General features: G+C 40.5%; 1 protein-coding gene across 3 annotated transcripts in view; it reads left to right on the top strand.

The window, feature by feature from the left end:
- The window catches only part of MYH11 (myosin heavy chain 11), a 57,001-nt gene extending 36,655 nt beyond the window's left edge, over positions 1-20,346 (top strand). For 2 of the 3 annotated variants that reach the window (XM_027684227.1, XM_027684228.1), the window contains 28 exons: positions 141-314; positions 746-860; positions 1,698-1,894; positions 2,058-2,179; positions 2,280-2,349; positions 2,493-2,653; positions 3,084-3,192; positions 4,096-4,227; positions 4,513-4,719; positions 5,089-5,226; positions 5,609-5,732; positions 6,195-6,366; positions 6,951-7,163; positions 7,308-7,452; positions 7,541-7,747; positions 8,786-8,890; positions 8,993-9,145; positions 9,564-9,812; positions 10,063-10,275; positions 10,968-11,180; positions 11,800-11,961; positions 12,711-12,839; positions 13,363-13,451; positions 13,660-13,783; positions 13,939-14,147; positions 14,709-14,817; positions 15,462-15,634; positions 19,663-20,346. In XM_027684227.1, coding sequence (XP_027540028.1) covers positions 141-314; positions 746-860; positions 1,698-1,894; positions 2,058-2,179; positions 2,280-2,349; positions 2,493-2,653; positions 3,084-3,192; positions 4,096-4,227; positions 4,513-4,719; positions 5,089-5,226; positions 5,609-5,732; positions 6,195-6,366; positions 6,951-7,163; positions 7,308-7,452; positions 7,541-7,747; positions 8,786-8,890; positions 8,993-9,145; positions 9,564-9,812; positions 10,063-10,275; positions 10,968-11,180; positions 11,800-11,961; positions 12,711-12,839; positions 13,363-13,451; positions 13,660-13,783; positions 13,939-14,147; positions 14,709-14,817; positions 15,462-15,634; positions 19,663-19,801 — 4,353 coding nt within the window. In that variant the 3' untranslated portion in view covers positions 19,802-20,346. Of the gene's footprint in view, positions 1-140; positions 315-745; positions 861-1,697; positions 1,895-2,057; positions 2,180-2,279; positions 2,350-2,492; positions 2,654-3,083; positions 3,193-4,095; positions 4,228-4,512; positions 4,720-5,088; positions 5,227-5,608; positions 5,733-6,194; positions 6,367-6,950; positions 7,164-7,307; positions 7,453-7,540; positions 7,748-8,785; positions 8,891-8,992; positions 9,146-9,563; positions 9,813-10,062; positions 10,276-10,967; positions 11,181-11,799; positions 11,962-12,710; positions 12,840-13,362; positions 13,452-13,659; positions 13,784-13,938; positions 14,148-14,708; positions 14,818-15,461; positions 15,635-16,735; positions 16,768-19,662 lie in introns of all 3 variants that reach the window. The other variant, XM_027684229.1, reaches the window with a different exon arrangement.
- Positions 20,347-20,384: the final 38 nt, after the last annotated feature.

Genomic DNA, 20,384 nt, shown 5'->3' on the forward strand with positions numbered 1-20,384 from the left:
CAGTACAATAAGAGAGGTCTTTAAGGTGTTTCAGATCCTTTATTGCCTGGGATGATTTGTAACCTAAGGGAGGAAGAAGGTGGTGCTCTGTCTTTGTCTCTGCCTGCAAAGATACTGATCTGATATCACTCCCATTGCAGACCAACCCTCCAGGTGTCCTGGCTCTGCTGGATGAAGAGTGTTGGTTCCCCAAAGCTACTGACACATCCTTTGTGGAGAAACTAATGGCAGAACAAGGCAACCATCCCAAATTCCAGAAGCCCAAGCAACTCAAGGATAAAACCGAATTCTGTATAATGCACTATGCAGGAAAGGTACTGGACAGATTGAGCTTTTCTGACTTGGGGAATTTGGGTTCTTTGATAGCCAAATGGTGAAAGAGAAACACTTCATGGATAAGGGGTGGGTTTAATTATGAAATGTGTATATTAAGTGCTTTAATTATATAAAATATGAAATAAGATTTGCAAAGCAGACATGGTAGTGCTAAGCTCACAAGGAAAAAAAAATAACCAGCACTGAGGTTATTGAAAATCCAAGTGATCTGGATTCTTTTCTAGCAAGCAGACATTTTAAAAATGCTATTATATGTGAGAATAAATACTCAAGTCAGCTCTCAACCCTAGAAAGCTTTTCACAGTATTGTTATTTGTATGATATTGTGTTAATACAGTGCCCTGTGTTCTTGGGCACTGCAGATTTCTTTATCAAGAGCAGATTTTTGATGTAGCACTGTTCCCTGCAGGTTACCTACAATGCAACTGCCTGGCTAACAAAGAACATGGATCCACTAAACGACAATGTGACCTCTCTGCTGAACCAGTCTTCAGACAAATTTGTAGCAGACCTTTGGAAAGATGGTATGAATCACAACTCTAAATAAGTGATGTGGTTTAAAGGGAGAAACTCCTACCAGAACTTTTTGACAGCCACCCCTTGCTGGCAGGACACAATTGTAAACATGATAAGCATAGAAGAGACTGAACTAAGAAACAAGAATAATATTCATCACACTGTTACAATGTTCCTGAATATGTGAAATTGTAGACCTCATTTAATACAGGTTATTACTGGGTTTTATGAGAGAATGACTTTACACATTCCTTTCACATAAGCCCTGCCCAATTGTCTCCCATGATGTATAATCTGCTTGACTTTAGTTGAGGAAGTCTGAATGTTTATAAAACACTTTGTCTTTAAAAAGTTTACATGGATTTATAACACATATAGTACAGTATAAATATTTAATTCATGGATATAAACATGCATTCAAACACCAGTAAGGTGGCTCTGAATTATCAAATAAGCGAGGGAGATGATTAGCTAGACTTTGAGAATCACTGGATAACAGATAGGAATCAAGAGCTGATGATGTTCCTGGTTCTGACACCAACCTACCAACTGGATATTTTGCAGTAGGATTGTCTGTTTTAGAGCAAACAAAATCAAATATATCCTGGATATTCAATTGCTTCATTGTGTCACTAGTTAACAAAGATGCTCATTTTCATGTTTGACAGTAGTAGACTATTTACCCAGAAGGTCTTTTAGTACTTTTGTCAGAATGCTTCTACTGCATCAAAAACATATTGGTCCTCTTTGGCAAGTTGCAGTTTAACAATGCCAGTGACAGGTGTAATGTGAGGCAGGGACAGTTTATATAAGCAGTTCCACTCACACTTGCTTTTCCATTTCAGTGGACCGTATAGTCGGGCTGGACCAAATGGCCAAGATGAGTGAAAGCTCATCACTCCCTAGTGCTTCAAAAACCAAGAAGGGCATGTTCCGTACTGTTGGACAACTCTATAAGGAGCAGCTGACCAAACTGATGACCACCTTAAGGAATACCAATCCCAACTTTGTCCGCTGCATCATTCCAAATCATGAAAAAAGGGTAAATTTCAAATGCTCAGTCTTCACCTTCCTGGCACATTATCCCTGTTGAGCTCTCACTGCACACAACAGAGCTGTTTGAATATCTTCAAACACAGTTACATGGATGGTAACATTTCTGTAAATCTCTACTGTGCTAAAAATACCTTCTGTTCCCTTTTCAGTCTGGCAAACTCGATGCCCATTTAGTGCTGGAGCAGTTGCGCTGCAATGGTGTCTTGGAAGGTATCCGTATCTGCCGGCAGGGATTCCCCAACAGGATCGTCTTCCAGGAGTTCCGTCAGCGGTAGGAATCCCTCAGTCCTAACTCTGGGTTTAGCAGTGGTTTAACACATGCAAACCACCCAACGTGTTTCAACCTCCCTCACATAAACATCTTTTGGCAGATATGAGATTCTCGCTGCAAGTGCTATTCCTAAAGGATTCATGGATGGGAAGCAGGCTTGCATACTCATGGTGAGGAAAGCATTTTTGATCCTATCAATAATCAGGTCTATACTTCCTATGTAAAAGCATTGAGACTGAACAGAAATGAGAAGTGATTTTTAATACCCTAAACCTCAGCACTGGAGTTAACAAATATCCCTGTTTTCCCCCAGATCAAAGCACTGGAACTTGATCCCAACTTGTACAGAATTGGACAGAGTAAAATCTTCTTCAGAACTGGTGTTCTGGCTCACCTGGAAGAAGAGAGAGACCTGAAGATCACAGATGTCATTATTGCCTTCCAAGCTATGTCCCGAGGCTACCTGGCAAGAAAGTAAGAATATGTACTAATAAAAAGAATGTCTTCTGCAGCACAGTATCTACAGGGCCTTTAGTTCTCCATATAACAAACTGAAGATATTAAGATATGATTTATTATTTGTATTGCATTAGAACACAACTTGTGTCCAATGAAGGACTCACACGCAGAACTAGATGTACATTTTGTCATCTGTGCCTACCCAGGGAGTGCAAACAGCCAAAACCAGAAGACTAAAGAAAACACCAGGCAGCTAACAGAGTTATCACTTTCCTCAGGAAAGGACAGGCACTGTTTAAGCAACAGAAGAATTTGTGCCAGACTTCTCAAACCATGTGGCTACTCAGCAGACTCTCATGCCAGAGTTTATTTGTTTAATGTGTGTATCCTGCAGACACTTCGTATTCTCAGACTGAACCAATTTGCTTTATGCTTTTAATCACAGGGCCTTTGCCAAGAGACAGCAACAGCTGACTGCAATGAAGGTTATCCAAAGAAATTGTGCTGCTTACCTGAAGCTGAGGAACTGGCAGTGGTGGAGACTGTTCACTAAAGTGAGTGACTGCTATCAGTGAATCTCTCCTCAGTTTTCCAAAAGAAATGAAATGCACATGATACTGAGGTACTTATTGCCAGGCACAGTCCTTGTTCCAAAGTCCATTGCAGCTGACAGTAAGAACCTCATTAGCTTCACAAAATTTGGGGTTAGAGATACCCTGGATGGTATATAATGCCATTAACATTAAAGTTAGTTCTATATTGAGAGAAAACAAACTAGTTAAGCAGAGATTCATAAAAGATTTTGCATGTTTGGGGACTTCTTTAATTGCCAAAAAATGAAACAATTTCACAGGAGTGGATAATAAGAACACAGAGTAAAACTGAATTTTCTGAACATGCAGAGTGATATAGCTGTGGGGAACACAGTAGCTCAGGAATTCCCTAACTGTGACACTAATCATCTTCCTCTCACTCATACAAATTAAGTCTATTTTCCTACTGAAAAGGCTTGGGTTTTTCAAGAACAGCCTTCAGTTTGGATTCAGAAAGCTGTTCCTACCTCCATTGATAACATGGATAACGCTGATAACTATCTCTGCAACCAGAAATAGGCAGTAACACACACCTGTGTGGGCACATTGCCTTTCTGTGCAGAGGTATCTTTTGTACATTATCAGTGGATGAAAACAGGCCTGGAGCCATTCCAAAAGTGACACTATCGAAGGCAGAGGTGCTCACAAGGCTCCAAGAATTACCACAGAGATGGCCAAGAGCAGCTCTGCTGAGGCTCACTGCTTTAAAGATGTTCACATAAGGCATGGCTGGACAGTATTTGTCCAGTCTTGAGCAATGACAGCACCACCACTACTGCCAGCCAGCCCAGCACCTTTAAGTACCGTGCTCAGCAACATCAGTACTGACAGGAAATATTCTTAAAAAAACCTTTCTATTTGCAGGTGAAACCACTGCTGCAAGTCACCCGCCAAGAGGAAGAAATGCAGGCCAAGGATGAAGAACTACAGAAAACTAAGGAAAGACAGCAAAAAGCAGAGAGCGAACTGAAGGAGCTGGAACAGAAACACTCGCAGGTAATTTACAGCTCTGAGCCTCTGACAAACACTAGCCATTCCTGTAGCATTTCTAGAAGCAAGGGTGTTTCTTTTCCTTGTACTCATGATTGTATTCACAGTGATGTACTGAACTTTGTGCAGACAAGTTCAGTACAGACAAACTCCCAGTTTCTTCATAAAGGCCCACCATCCACACAAGAATATGTGGTAGAGCTGCCTGCCTGTACCCCAGGACTGCCCAGTAAAACAACACTGTAGGGCAATTTGCAGTCCAAGCCTTAACTTCCTATTTTATTTGCATAGCTTGTTGAAGAGAAGAACCTCCTTCAGGAGCAGCTTCAGGCAGAAACTGAACTGTATGCCGAGGCTGAAGAGATGAGAGTCCGTTTAGCTGCTAAGAAACAAGAGCTGGAAGAGATTCTGCATGAGATGGAAGCCAGAATCGAGGAAGAGGAGGAGCGCAGCCAGCAGCTGCAAGCAGAGAAGAAAAAGATGCAACAACAAATGCTGGTAAGGAGGGATAAGTGACAAATACAGACAATAACTTGGGTCTCACTGAGAAAAAACGAGACTGGCAAACCTCAGATCCTGCACAGCCCTCTGCAGAGTGCATGTCTATGCCACTGAAGTGAGAACAATCAACTGATGCTCTTTCTTCCAGAGTTCCCTTCTTCCCCACCTCAACTTTAAACAATCTTTTCTCTAAAAAAGTATCTTTCCTTCGGTGTCACCAAGTATTACGATTCTCTAGTTCTTAATAAAAACAACTAAGTCTACAACATACTCCACACACTGTAACAAACAAGAAGTATTTCTTAATCTAAGTGGCATTTTTTTTCCAGAACTAATGTTTTGTGAATTTCTTTTTCTCCCTCAAAGGACCTTGAGGAACAGCTGGAAGCAGAAGAAGAAGCAAGGCAGAAACTGCAACTTGAAAAAGTAGCAGCAGACGGCAAGATAAAGAAAATGGAAGATGATATTCTGATAATGGAAGATCAGAATAACAAGCTAACCAAAGTGAGTGTTCTGGGTCCATTTTCTTACTCTGAAAACAACGAAAGTTGAGAGAACACCTTCTCTTGGGTTTTGACTAATTTCAACCAAACTTCATTATTAAAACGGGCAGTAAGCAAGTACTTTTTGAAAGGGAATGCTCCTGTAAACTGAGCCCTGTACTTACCAGCAGAGGATTCTAATAGCAGTATGTTAGAGAACATGGAAGTCACAGACACCACTCCTCAGTTCCTCTGTAATCAAAAATTTGAAATGTATCACTCCAATCTCAAGAAATATAGCATAAAAAGACAGTTTCTTGGACATTTTTTGTAGGCAGAGAGTTGATTCATGATCACCAATGACAGACACTTTTGTTAACAAAAGTATTTTATTTTTTCTTAAGGAAAGAAAACTCCTTGAGGAAAGAATAAGCGATCTAACAACAAATCTTGCAGAAGAAGAAGAAAAAGCCAAAAATCTTACAAAGCTCAAGAACAAACATGAATCTATGATTTCAGAACTTGAAGGTAACATGAGCAATAATTTCTTGGGTTTTTTTTTTTATTTATTTTTATTGGTTTTGTTGTTGCCTTGGCACAGAACAAAAAACCCCAACGAGAATACGGAGAGAACTTCTAAAAAATCTGTGGGGTATTTTCCAAATTTCTTATGCTGAAACCACTTCATACATGAGAATCACCAAAACCCCAGGGTGCACAAACAACTGATACCTTTTACTTTTTACATAAAAAAGAGTAGAGAGAAAATTTGAGGAAAAAAAATTAATGCTTCTTTTGGAGAAAGATAAATAAATGAATCTTTAGGATGGTTAGAAATAAGGTATTGCATGTTGCTTGAAAAACACAGTGACTTGTAGTTAAATGTATGGCCACACTCGAGAACAGAACAATTTTTGCCTAAGTTCAAGATCAGACTAAGGCCTCTTTTCAACTACCACACTCCGGTGACCAAAATCCTTCATTTTTCAGTGCGGCTGAAGAAAGAAGAGAAGAGCAGACAGGAACTGGATAAAGTTAAGAGGAAGTTGGAAGGGGAGGCGAATGATCTACATGAGCAGATTGCAGAGCTCCAGGCACAAATTGCTGATCTGAAGGCACAACTAGCCAAGAAGGAGGAAGAGCTGCAGGCTGCTCTAGCCAGGTATTCACTCCTGAGCCTGCAGACAGATGAAAGCCCAGGCTGGAACTTGTCTTGTCCCTTCCCAGACACTGAGAAGCTGCAGCCATGAATCTCATTTCTCAGTTCATCCTCCATGTGTGCTTCCTCATTTTCCAAATTTCATTTTGCAAAACATAATTACACTATTATTATTATTATTATAATCTTATCTCCTGGCATCAATGAAAACTCCTCTTCACATAGGCAATGGCAGTGCTGTCAAGTAAACAATGAAGTGCAACAAAATACTTCATTGGCAAAAGGCAGAAGTTAATGAAGAGTCTGACCTTGATCCACTCCACAATCTCAGTGGATTTTCTGTATAAATTTAAGAGTAAAAACACTCAACCAAAACATTTGCTGAATCAGCTGATCAGCATCTCCAGGCACTGTGTCCCGATAAAGCACAGCTGTCAGATCCTTGTATCAGTCCCCTCGCCCCTTTTTCTTTGGTACTTTCTTCACAGAGGCTATAAACCTTTAATCTCTGTATACTGACTCCCTCAAAGTGAAATTATTATTATTATTTTTGAATTTATAAAATTAAATACTCTCTTTTCAAAAAGGCTGGAAGATGAAACTAGTCAGAAGAACAACGCCCTCAAGAAGATCCGTGAATTGGAATCCATCATCTCTGATCTCCAGGAAGACTTGGAGTCTGAAAGAAACGCAAGAAACAAAGCAGAAAAACAGAAGAGAGACCTGGGTGAAGAGCTGGAGGCTCTTAAGACAGAGCTTGAGGATACTTTGGATACCACAGCCACCCAGCAAGAGCTCAGGTATGGAGATGTAGCACATGGGGCAAAAAGAAGTGTCACCAAGCTCAGTACAGTGCTGCCCCGTGGCTGTGCAGCAGTGCTGTTTTCCCAGTGACTGCAACGCTCTTGTCTGCTGCTGCTCCATTTATGTGTGTTACCTTCCAGAGCAAAGCGGGAACAGGAGGTCACAGTGCTGAAGAGAGCCCTGGAGGAGGAGACTCGAACTCATGAAGCCCAGGTCCAGGAGATGAGGCAAAAGCACACTCAAGCTGTGGAAGAGCTAACGGAGCAGCTGGAACAATTCAAACGGGTAAACAGAAATCCATCTTGCTGAAAACCACCTACGGGATAACACGGTTTCCTTTTATAAATCATCTTTCTTCACTTCATGCTTGTAGGCTAAAGCAAACTTGGATAAGACCAAACAATCACTGGAGAAAGACAATGCTGATCTGGCTAATGAAGTCAGGAGCCTGAGTCAGGCCAAGCAAGATGTGGAGCACAAGAAGAAGAAGCTGGAAGTACAGCTGCAAGAGCTACAGTCCAAATACACTGAGGGAGAGCGTGTTCGGACAGAACTCAATGAAAAAGTTCATAAATTACAGGTAGGAAGAACCTTGACATTTTGCTGTGGCACCCTGGGACTAAAAAGACCAGTTTATACTGCTCCGTGAGGGTGGATCTGGAGGAAACCTGGCCCTGCAGCCAAAATGCTCATTTTTTTGTCACCTGTAGGATTCATACCTTAAACTCCTACCTCAATTATCACACAATTAATCAACTGGAACCATTCCATCTCATGGAACTGAGAGCTTTCACTCTCATCATCCCTCTGTACACACTGCAGTCTGTAACATCCTCACTGATTCAGTGATCACGATGTGTATCCTACAGAGCTTTTTCTGTTCGTTCATTTTTGGGTGATGGGGAAAATTGGTAGGAATTTGGCTTCTGGAAATGGATTAGACAGCTAAAAAACACATAAGAGGTGCTTAGAACTTTAACAATGAAAGGAGAATGCTCACTTATCTACAATCTTAGAAATAACTAAAGATAATTTAAAATGGTTCTTTGCTAGGTATTCAATGTCCAGCTACACTAATCAAGTTTATTGTTATATCTTGTTCATAGTTGCAGTAAGCTTTCATTATTTTAAGCCGGGGGATAAATAAGAAAACATAATCAAAATGCATCTCCTTCTGTCAAACTTGTGAAGGGGAAGGAAAATCCATCAAAAATCCCCATTCTCCTTTGCAATTCATTGCAAGGAACATACTATTATGGCTTTATGAATGTGACTAGGTTTGATATATAGTAATAAAATACTAAGGTAAACTAGACAAAAATGGCATTAGGCCTTAATACACAGGTCACAAAGATAACATGCAGACACTGCAGAGTCTTGTGTAGAATTTAGTTCCAGAGGAATTAAATCCCACATATTGTCCAGAAACATTATGGTAAAACTGTGAATTGCAGTTAAGCCAGAAACTGTCAGTGCTTGAGGCAACCCAGAGGCACAGGAGCAGATTCAGATCATGTTCAAAGTTCAGATTTCAAACAAAAGCAAGCAAACTGAAGTTTGGAGGAAGATTTTGAAGTTGTGCAAAATAACTGAGTTTATTCTCTGTGGTGTCTCACAGGTGGAGGTTGAAAATGTTACCAGCTTGCTCAATGAAGCAGAAAGCAAGAATATCAAACTGACCAAAGATGTTGCAGCCTTGGGATCTCAGCTACAAGATACACAGGTAAACTTGCACCCAAGAACAGCTCACCTATAATGTTTATAAAATTCACTATAAAAAGACCTAAACTAACAACTGTACTGCCAACTGATGTGGTGACTGCAGGAGCTGCTTCAGGAAGAAACCCGGCAGAAGCTGAATGTGTCTACCAAGCTTCGTCAGCTGGAGGATGAGAAGAACAGCTTGCAAGAGCAGTTGGATGAAGAAGTAGAAGCAAAACAAAATCTGGAGAGACATATTTCAACACTGACAATACAGGTATCAGTGCCATAGTTAAATCATTAGCTCCATCACTGAGTTTTGTCAGTAATTTCAGAGGATCTGTAGAATTATCCTGGCACAGCATAGGGACACAGGGAACTAGTGCTGTTAGCCCAGAAAGCATCAGTGAAGCTCCCCGGTAGAGGCAGCAGCCTCCCTCTCCTTCAAAGTGTGATCTCTAGGACAGGTACAAATGCAAGGTAGCTCCAAAGATAGTCTTGCACACAAGGCCTGTATGTGCATACAAGGTCTGTGCTCTGCCTCATTTTATGAAGGCTGGGTGATGGGTCACTGGCTTCAACAAGGGTCAAATTTGATAAGCTCTCCACGTCTTAGTTGTCTCCTGGCCAAGTTTTGTCTCCCTGCCAAGTTTTGTCACTGCTACAAAGATGTGTCCTCTGAATTCAAATTTCAGCTCTCTGACTCCAAGAAGAAGATACAGGAATTTACCAGCACAGTAGAATTCATGGAAGAAGGCAAAAAGAAACTTCAGAAGGAAATTGAAAGCCTCACACAACAGTATGAGGAAAAGGCTGCTTCTTATGACAAACTGGAAAAAACCAAGAACAGACTCCAGCAGGAGCTGGATGATCTGGTGGTGGACTTGGACAACCAGCGTCAGCTGGTCTCCAACCTGGAGAAGAAACAGAAGAAGTTTGATCAGGTATGGATTTAAGATTCTCCCTTGCTGTGTTGTCACCTGACTTCTCTGGAACTCACAGAGTGTCCACTGGTTTAGTGAAAACGGACAAAAAATAAACTAAATTTTAATTGCACACACACTGGTTAATTTTGTATTTATATGCCTTTATCAAAAGCAGAGATTCTTCTCTGTCATTAACAACTGACAAGACACCTCCAACAGAAAAACCCTTTTACTAATGACTTCCTGTATTGGCATTACCTTTTCACAGATGCTAGCAGAAGAGAAAAACATCTCTTCAAAATATGCAGATGAAAGGGACAGAGCAGAAGCTGAAGCAAGAGAAAAGGAAACAAAGGCTTTGTCACTGGCCCGAGCACTTGAAGAGGCTTTGGAAGCCAAAGAAGAACTGGAGAGAACAAACAAAATGTTGAAAGCTGAAATGGAAGATCTTGTCAGCTCCAAAGATGATGTTGGCAAAAATGTAAGTTTTGGTCTTAGAACAATATCCACAACAATAACTTAAAATAGAAGCTAAAAAAGAGATCATTGTTTTCAGTGTGGGAAATTCTCTATAGCACTTAAATCCATTCAGCAAGATCAGATAATTCATACAGAACTCAAAGATTATTCCTTTTGTGTCCAAATTTTCAAGGGACTTAGCAAAGTAACCATAAACTATCTTTCTTTTTAACATAATTTCAAGCATGAAGAAGATTCTTATTGATTTCTAAGACTGAAAAAAAAAATAAATTAAAGAGATTGTAAATAATTTACTAGTTTATTACATAGCTTTGAAATTGTAAACTCTGCAAATCTGATTTTACTAGTTATATTTGCCACCTGCCTAACATACAACTGCAGCAAATTTCCACTGATGCATTGCCAATCAATTCTTTTGTTACAGGGATACGATTATATTACTTGCAATACTAAATAAATTAAGTTATGATATTTGACTAGATAAAAAATGGAATAAAGAGAATCTCTGGTTATTTTAAGACAGATTTGCAAGTGTATAAAAAAAAGTTAATTTATCATTTTCAGTGCAAATTAGTTCACTCATGGTTCACAGCTGATAATTCCAAATGTGGCCTATACTGCAGGTAGACTGTGTTTAACTAGAATTATCTTTATTTCTTATAACATGTCTATTAAATTCTTTTTGCTTGAAAGGTGCATGAATTGGAGAAATCTAAACGGACCCTTGAACAGCAAGTAGAAGAGATGAAGACACAATTAGAAGAGCTAGAGGATGAGTTACAGGCTGCTGAAGATGCCAAACTCAGGCTGGAGGTTAACATGCAGGCCCTGAAAGGCCAGTTTGAAAGAGATTTACAAGCCAGAGATGAACAGAATGAGGAGAAGAAAAGACAACTCCTTAAACAGGTACCATTCCCTATTCTTGCTGTTGTAAATATCTAATCAAGTCCCCAGCCTCATGCCATTATTAAAACCTTACTATAATGAGAAGAAAACATATTGCCTTGTGCTTGGTAATTAAAAAAAACCCCGGTTATTATACTGAAAAAGGCAGGAGGTTTTTTTCCTGTTTCTGTAGCAGGTGCACAATTGCCAACAGATGTAGCAATTGAACTCTACAACCAACATAGTATAAATCATATGAATTGGTTTTTCTGACATAGTCAGAACCACCTTCCCTATGTTCTCAGTGCAAGTGAAAAAAGACAGCTTTTAATATATCTGCCTTCCCAAGGTACACTGAATGGATACAAAGGCATTGGAGATGAAAACAGACTTGTATAGAAGTGTTGTGACAGCAAGGACAACTGCTGTAGTCATCATCTTGTAATATACACACCTCCATGAATACAGAACCCAAATTTCAAAAATCTTTAATTTTGGGACAAAATGGAAATCTATCTTAACTGCCAGGGAAATCAGTTAACAGAGATATGGAGTCTGTATATACTACTCAGACATACACAGAGTTTTTAAAAGGGCTCAAGGACTTTCCTAAACTGACCCCATTTTCTTTAATGATCAGCTCCATGAATACGAAACGGAACTGGAAGATGAGCGGAAGCAACGTGCCCTGGCAGCTGCCGCCAAAAAGAAGCTGGAGATGGATGTTAAAGACCTGGAAAGCCAAGCTGACTCTGCTAACAAAGGTCGGGAAGAAGCCATCAAACAACTTCGCAAACTACAGGTATCTAAGCCCAAAAATACAGTTTTTCCCCACTGCTGTGTTCTGTGCAGCTACAATATAAAAGTTAGGTGACATCTGTGAACTCGATGCCTACTACAGATGGTTGGTTAGAGGTGGAATTTTAACTAGACTCCCACATTCAAATATCTGTATTTTGAAAGTCAGTTTGAATGACAATGGAAAATTCCACAGGGCAAATGATTAGAACCTTAAATTTCATCATTGCAGAGAGCTTCCAAAATTCTCTATCCAACACTCATCTACTATTGACTTACCTACAGGAAGGAAAACAAAGATTCCCATGTAGAGAAAGGGTTACAAGACAAAATGTATTACAGAACTTCAATCCTGGTTCTAACACTCGATTAAAGAGCATAGAAGACTGTTCAGGAATCATGTTGTCTCTGAATTAGCATGTTCCTGTTTACACCATAAGTCTCCATATCAACTGTTCTGTCATATGCTGACAGCTAAACAACGAAAATGGATGTATGAGAAAGATGAAGACTGCACATGTACCCAGACATTCTGAGGAAATATGGACAATAGGCATTATAAAAGATGCAGCATGCAAGTGGACACATTGCCCTTCTTGCCATATCATTTCAGACCTTTCCAACATGTGCTAGCTGATCTCTCAAGAAAATACCATTTAAGCAGCATTATGACAGTGTAACCTGTATATGTTCTGTTCCATCCAAATTTCTGTCTATTGAAATAGTAATAAATCTCTTATTCTTTTCAACAAGGCTCAGATGAAGGACTACCAAAGAGAGCTGGATGATGCACGGGCTGCCAGAGAAGAAATATTTGCTACAGCCAGAGAAAATGAGAAGAAAGCAAAGAGCCTGGAAGCAGAACTCTTGCAGCTTCAGGAGGTAAAGTGGGAAACTTAAAGCAGTATGAAGGAGACTACACATGACCTCCAGCAGCAAAACAGAACTGCAGTGAAATAATCTAACAGCTATCAGGGACTGAAAGCTGTAAGCAGCACTTGTAACAAGTTCCATGTGCTCCATGCACTCCACTAAAGTTGTTGGATCTACATCTGAGCACAGTCAGATTAAGCTGAAAAAAATCACCTTGGAGAAAGGCACAGATCCAACACAAATTGTTTTCAATAGCTATAAATTCCTGAAGTCTTATTAGTGCTATTATTCCTACATGTATTAAATGGCAATCTTGTGACTAAAACCAATAAAATAGAAACCAGCTGACAGGCTGGATAAAGTGCATTTCATTGCACTTCCCTAGGATTTATGATATGACAAGAATTTATTCCGTTAACAAGACAACCCATCTTATACCAGTTTTAGAAAGTTTACAGCCCTTTGTGTCATGCTGTAACTGAACATTTACTTGCTCATTTCTTTACTGTGCTGCCTTTTCCTTTTCTCCCAGGACCTGGCTGCTGCAGAGAGAGCTCGCAAACAAGCAGATCTGGAGAAAGAAGAGATGGCAGAGGAACTTCGAAGCGCTTCCTCTGGAAGGTAGGGATACGGCTGTAAACATGCTACTGAATGTCACGTGGCTGCCAAGAGAAGTTATGTTCATTTCCCAATAGCCATCTGGTCTTGACAACAAAACAGGCACACATCTGACTGGTTTCACTGAAATATCTAGTTTCCTTTATGAATTATTGGCAATTCATAAAAGAACAGAGCCATAACTACACACTCTTTAAACTTAAACTTACAGGGCGAGCCTTCAGGATGAGAAACGGCGCCTGGAAGCAAGAATTGCTCAACTGGAGGAAGAGCTGGAAGAGGAGCAGAGCAACATAGACGCAATGGGTGATCGCATGAGGAAAGCAGTGCAGCAGGTAGGGCTTGTTTCAGCACATGGCACTTTCTGTTCGTATCCCAGCAAAAGCTATTTGTGCTTCTGAATATCCGGAGAATTGCCACCCCAAATTGCCACCTGTCATTTCTCTGAAAGCATGCAAGACTTCTGACAGCACCCCTTCTCACCTTGCAGGCAGAGCAGCTGAACAATGAGCTGGCAACAGAGCGCCAAACTGCACAGAAGAACGAAAACGCCCGGCAGCAACTGGAGAGACAGAACAAAGAGCTAAAGAGTAAGCTGCAGGAGATGGAGGGAGCTGTGAAGAACAAATTCAAAGCTACAATTGCTGCTCTGGAGGCCAAAATTGCTTCTCTCGAAGAGCAATTGGAACAGGAAGCCAGGTACTGGTCTCCCTGAGGGCACAGCTGTTCATTTATTGTTCCAGTTAATGACACAGAAAGTAAACAAAGGTGAACAGGATTTGTGTCATCAGGCTCTCAGTGCCATTAAGGCTTGGTAAAGTCTCTTCCTCACTTAACATTTCTGAAACAATAGCGAGTAACTGGAGTTGTTACAGTTTTTGATTAAGAATCATTTTATTGGTGGAAAGTTCTACTGGTATCAAAGGCAAGGATCCGCTCCCCTGCATTTTAGAGTATTTGCCCCATGACCCTGCCAGGTTAATTACCATAACATTGTGCCACTTGTAGGATTATTCTTCGAGGAAATCACCATGTGTTTCAGCACAGATCTCCTGGAGCACCTCTAGCATACAGCAAAGACAGATATTTGTTTTGATCAGAAGAACGTGGCCTTTAAGTTTTCCTCAGAATTCACCTGTTAAATTAGGCAAGGCCTTTAACTTATGGGTCCATGGTGCCAGTTTCATGAGCAACAAGTCTGAGGCAGGTGAAGACTCTACAGACCTTGCACATGACCACATGTTGCCCTGTCCCTTGCAGAGAGAAGCAGGCTGCGGCCAAGACGTTGCGCCAGAAGGACAAGAAGCTCAAGGATGCGCTGCTGCAGGTGGAGGATGAGAGAAAGCAGGCGGAGCAGTACAAAGACCAGGTATCAGACCATGTCTTAGTCTTGGGCACAAGAATTTTTAGGTTGTACTCTAAGAAAGGAAGATTCCAACCCTTTCAGTGGAAAAATTTTTTCAGGTTTTACCCTAAGAAAGGAAGATTCCACATTCTGCCCCAAACAAACACCTCTCTGGAAAGCAGGCTGTATGTTTGGATTCTGTGCTGGGAGAGCTGTACAGCCCTTTGCTAAAAGATGGGACAATATAATTTTTCTTCCACGCTACATCCAGTGCCAAAGCACTAGTCTTTGTCAATCAGCCAGCTGCAACAGTCTGACTGCGCAGTGATATACTGGATTGTGCACAACACCCTTATCAGTGTATGAATGGAGATGCTGAATACATTTTATTTTAAAATTTTAGCTTTACCTAAAGCACATCAACCTGCAAACCAGAGAAGCAGAGGTAGGACTGTGCAGCAAAAGAAGCAACAAGTAGTGTCTGAATACAATATCTACCAGCAAAATGAACTCCCATAAAGCAAAGTTATTCTAAGATTTTAAGCCTCCATCTTTGATTCGGATCATGTTTCAGTAAAACTCTCAATAGAAGCATGAAATTAAAATGAGGAATGTAAAGCTATTGGAACTGTTTTAAATTAAAGCATTACTCTAAAATTTCCCTTTAGGCCGAGAAGGGCAACGCACGACTCAAGCAGCTGAAAAGGCAGCTGGAGGAGGCTGAGGAAGAGTCTCAGCGGATCAACGCAAACCGCAGGAAGCTGCAGAGGGAGCTGGATGAAGCCACGGAGAGTAACGAAGCCCTGGGCCGTGAGGTTACAGCGCTGAAGAGCAAGCTCAGGTAGAGTAGCCCTAGTAGTAGGTAGCCCTTCCCACTCACTGACAGCCTTGAAATTTAGAACTAAACTACAGAAGTGAAAAAAAACCTTGTCAGGTAAAGAACAGACACTGATGATGCTGCACAATTACTCACTCCTTGTATTAGCTTGGCAGACAGAACCAAAGGCCAAACTCAGAAGTGAAGTACATTTCCTACACTGCAGCAGATTTCAGTTGTGAGATGAACAACTGTGACAACATGGCACAGGCCTTACTCTTTTCTAATCAAAACTCCTGCTGGCTTAAATCAGAACAGAATTAGGCTTGGTTGCTTTTTGAAAACACTCTTTATAGGATGGCTGTATCTATTTGTACAGAAGCAGTCACAAAAGGGTAGAAATGCTTGTGCTTTTCACACTTTCACACATGCACAACTCACACACAACACCCATCAACAGTGTTCGACAACATCACAGCTGTGAAAAGACAAAACATACTAAATTATTCTTATTCCAAAGTCTCTTTGGACTTCCCCTTTAAGGGATTCAGTGTCCTCGTACCAAGGAAAAGATCAAAATGTCCCTTTGTTTTTTCTTGTTAAAACTGACTAGGAAAAAGATAAAGTTGTGATTAGTCAGCTACAAACCCGAACTCTCCTGCACTCACTGGGTTTGAAAACACCAGCTCACAGAAATAAAGAGGCTGACTTGAGTTATAAAGAAACTAATCTATCTGCATCATTTTACCATAAAATTTTGCCTTCTACCTAAGCCCAACAATATGTCAGATGAAAAAAAAGCACCTGTCTAGTTGTGTTCTTGAGGTAGTTTGCCATTGTGTTTACCAGTAACATGCTTCAGATGGGGATTCCCTTCCAAGTGACGTTATGGATGTGGTTCCATTAGCACCACCTTGGGTAGTACATGCTCCTGGCTGCCTTACGAAGCAGGGGCTGTGTCCAGCCCTTTTTACATGGAACACCATAAGGCTTATTTTTGTTTTGTCTAAATGTAATGTAATTGGCTGTAATGTATTTTGTTTAATTATTTAAAAGTAATTACCTACCTCTGATCATGACCATGTGCTTAGTTTAACTGCCCGGGACTCTCTATCTCTGTTTCAGAGGGACACAGGAACCTTCGCATGACTAAGCAGGTACCATGCCTTCAACTTTGCAGCTAGCTTGTATTGCACAAATTTCCATTTTCTTTGGCCCTGGTTAAAATTATGTGAGGTTTCTGCAAACTGTGAAGGCTTGGATATCTTGGCATTAATCTGTTTTATCAAAAGAGACAAATATTACAATAATCTAGCTGCCATCAGCTGTTCATCAGTGATACATCTTTCTTACAAGTAGGTTATGTACTGACGTAGACTTACCAGTGTTGCATTCTCACAAGCTCTACCAACAGAGTACCTAATGAAGGACTCTGACTTTTTCTGCATGAAAATGTTTTGGTTTTTGTTTTGTTTTTTTTTTGCACATCATCTTTGTGTGCTGCCGCGAAGATTAAATTTTTTCAAATAAAATACACCATTGATTAGTAAAATTGATTAAAAGGACTAATGGATATGAAGTGTCACAGCATGTCATTAGAATTTCACAGTATTTTTTATGCATACTGTAATGCTGACTCTAAGGTAAGAGTCCATCTAATTCACCTGAGATTTGGGAAGACCTTACTTGCATGTGATTTGTCACACACCACACAATCACAGACAGAAGAGAAAGTCTTGCCTTTCATTACATAGCACTCTGTGCCTGTATTGCTTACAAAGAGCTATTACTCAGGCTTTTAGAGCTGTTTTCCAGACATTACATTGCTTGTCTACTGTTATTAAAACATGGAGCACGGACACAGAAATTAAAGCTGACACTGTAACCTAGCACAGCACTATATTACACTTTACCACACTCTCTGGAGATAGGAATACCTGCTGCTGCAAAAATTAAAGAGCTATTGCCTTGTAATATTTGTATATTTACTATTTTATATTTGCTGGATTTTGCTGTGAATACACAAATATTTAAAGATGATGTCTTGTCCTTGCATGTGCCTTTTAGTCAGCCTGATATTTCCAGTCAGATTGTTATTCAAGCACTATTCCAGTAGCACTTGTTCAAAGGCAGATTAAATACAGAGGTGCTAAGCAAACACTGATGCTTAAGGCTTGTCTCAGCTATATGCATTATTCTAAAGGTACTAATGCAAATGACCACATGAATATTATCAAACACATAAACCTGTTTAAGAGTAACAGATATAAACAAAAAGTGATTATCCAGAGGGCCAATACCAGTTTAAATAACTGGTCAGTTTATGCATACTGCACCAGTTTGTTAATAAGTAGTTAGTGTGTGATAAGGAGTTCACTTTGTAGCCAAAACTGTAGTGCACAATTTGGCTGGACTCTTGCTGTTGTTGTCCCCAAACCCATGTTCTCTTATAGCACTTCAGTGAATTACTGTAGCACAAAGAGAGTTATCTTACAAATGACTCATAAGTAACTGAGTCCAGATAGCACACGTCCAAGGGGGAAAGAGCTCTTCCTTTATTAAAAAAAATTAATGAATTTATTGACCTAATTAGAACTTTCTTGCTAAACAATAATAACAAATATTTGCTGCCATAAAATAGTAGACACTGCTGTTAGACTCTGCCAAGCACACACCAGGGTAGAAGTAACATACCCTTGTGTTCATCAGCACCAGAACAACTACGGTTAACCAACAGCAGATCTTAAAGGAAGCTTTATTATCCAGCTAATTGTGCTGCTCACACTGAAGCTGAAGGACAGAATTGTGGAAAATAGACTACATGTCATATTTCCACCTTGGAAACACAGATTCATGCCTCTGAAATGAGTTAGTCCAGCCAATGATTCTACCCACTTTCCTCATATGGAAGATTGAGCTTCAGACTTAAATATCTGCTTCAGGAAGGACACTGGCTTAGTCTTTTGCAAGGACAAGACAAGCCTTTAAATATTTATGCATGATTGCTGTACCCAAAAGTGTAGTCTCAGATATATTTAACACCAAATTAGTAATTCTGGCACAGCATTCAGTGATCATGAATTTATTTTATTGCTTATGTCTGTGGTCTCAAGCCTTTACAAAGCTTTGCTTAATGAGGGGCAAGTGAGAGGCCATGCCACAAAACTGAAGCTTTGTAGCACAGTAGCAATGGAGGCCAAGAAGAGGCAAATCCATCCTCTGTCTCACTTGCTCACACCTCCCCAAAAAATTAACCTTGAGGACCAAAGTGTCCCTGCGTTGGGATGTGGCTATGAAATATATGGGGATGGGAGGGAGATGGGAGAGGAAAAAGGGGGTAAGGTGGGAAAAAGCATTCTCTGTGAGACACGTGCACTGCTAAGCATCAGCACCTTGTTTGGGTTACAAACACAGTTCCAAAGCAGTGATGGTTTCCTCTCTCCACTGGAAAAGACACTGGAGTTACTCACAACCTAGGATGTCATACCTGTCAAAGTACCTGTGGTGCTCTGACCAGTGCAGTCTTTGCAGAGAAGAACTGTGGGCTCAAAAATGCCTGTGGACACCCACAGCACTGCTCCAATCCCAGGGTCAGAGCTCTCAGCAACTGGGGGGCTTACCCAGACTGCAGGGCAGAAATGCAGTACAAGTCTGCTCTCTCTCCCTCTCTTCCAGAGGGACAGGAGGGACACTGCCCTGCTGTTGTGGAGCACCTTTTTCCATTCTTTCCAAGCACAATTAGTTGCAGTCCCAATAGGGGAAGACAGTGAAACAAAGGGAAGAGTAGGGGTGACTTGGGGCAGATGAGAACAAGAACACAAGCACAAGAACAGGAATCCCATCCCAGTTCCAAGCAAATGGGAGTCTCAACCTGTTCACAAATTACTCTTACATGCTACAGAACAGAAAGTTGTATTAGAGGCCCACAGATCTTGGCTCTTCTGCATTTAGAACCATCAGCCCCACAGGTCCTGTTACAAAAGTCTGTGCTTATTTGTAAGGACTCTAACGACCTAACACCTGATTTTTTTTTTTTTCCCCTCTAACTGCAGGAGGGGAAATGAGCCAGCATCTTTTGCCCCACCCCGTAGATCCGGAGGCAGAAGAGTAATTGAGAATGCAACAGATGGAGCTGATGACGAAATGGATGCCAGAGATGGAGATTTCAATGGAACAAAATCCAGTGAATAAACACGCTTAAAAAATTGCACTGCAGCAGGGGGAGGGAGGATGATATTTAGCACTGTATAAGTCTACTCTTAGTGTCAAGATCACATACACCCACTCCTCTGACAGATAAAAGCACAACTGCCTTGTCTCCAACATATAGACTGATGTTGAAAGTACTCCAAAACTTATTTTACCGGGAAGTGTATTTGAAAAGGTGGGGTTTTTTTAACAGAGTAATTCACTTTGAGAATCTTCCAGAAAGTGAGCACTAGTAGCTCAAATGACTTAAATTCCAGTGAACTGTAGTCTACACAGGATTTGTTAAGAATGTCGCAGGAAAAAAAAAAGGCATTGGTCAGTTAATCTTTTCTTAAACTTTCATTTTGAGTATTCAATTAATATAGGGTTTTCTCCTGGTTACTACACCCCTGATGCACAATTCACAAGGTGGAAGTGCCTTTTTAATCACTTACTGAAAAATATCATTTGTTCAAATTAAGTCAACTGTTACAGTTTAATATGCACCATGGATGTGCTTACACACTAATAAAAGGCTATAAAAACGACTCCACTATTCTTATGTACAGGTGTCACTTGGGTGCAA

This window comes from Neopelma chrysocephalum, unplaced genomic scaffold (assembly GCF_003984885.1).
Source record: "Neopelma chrysocephalum unplaced genomic scaffold, ASM398488v2 Primary Assembly neopelma1_65c, whole genome shotgun sequence".
NCBI lineage: Eukaryota > Metazoa > Chordata > Aves > Passeriformes > Pipridae > Neopelma > Neopelma chrysocephalum.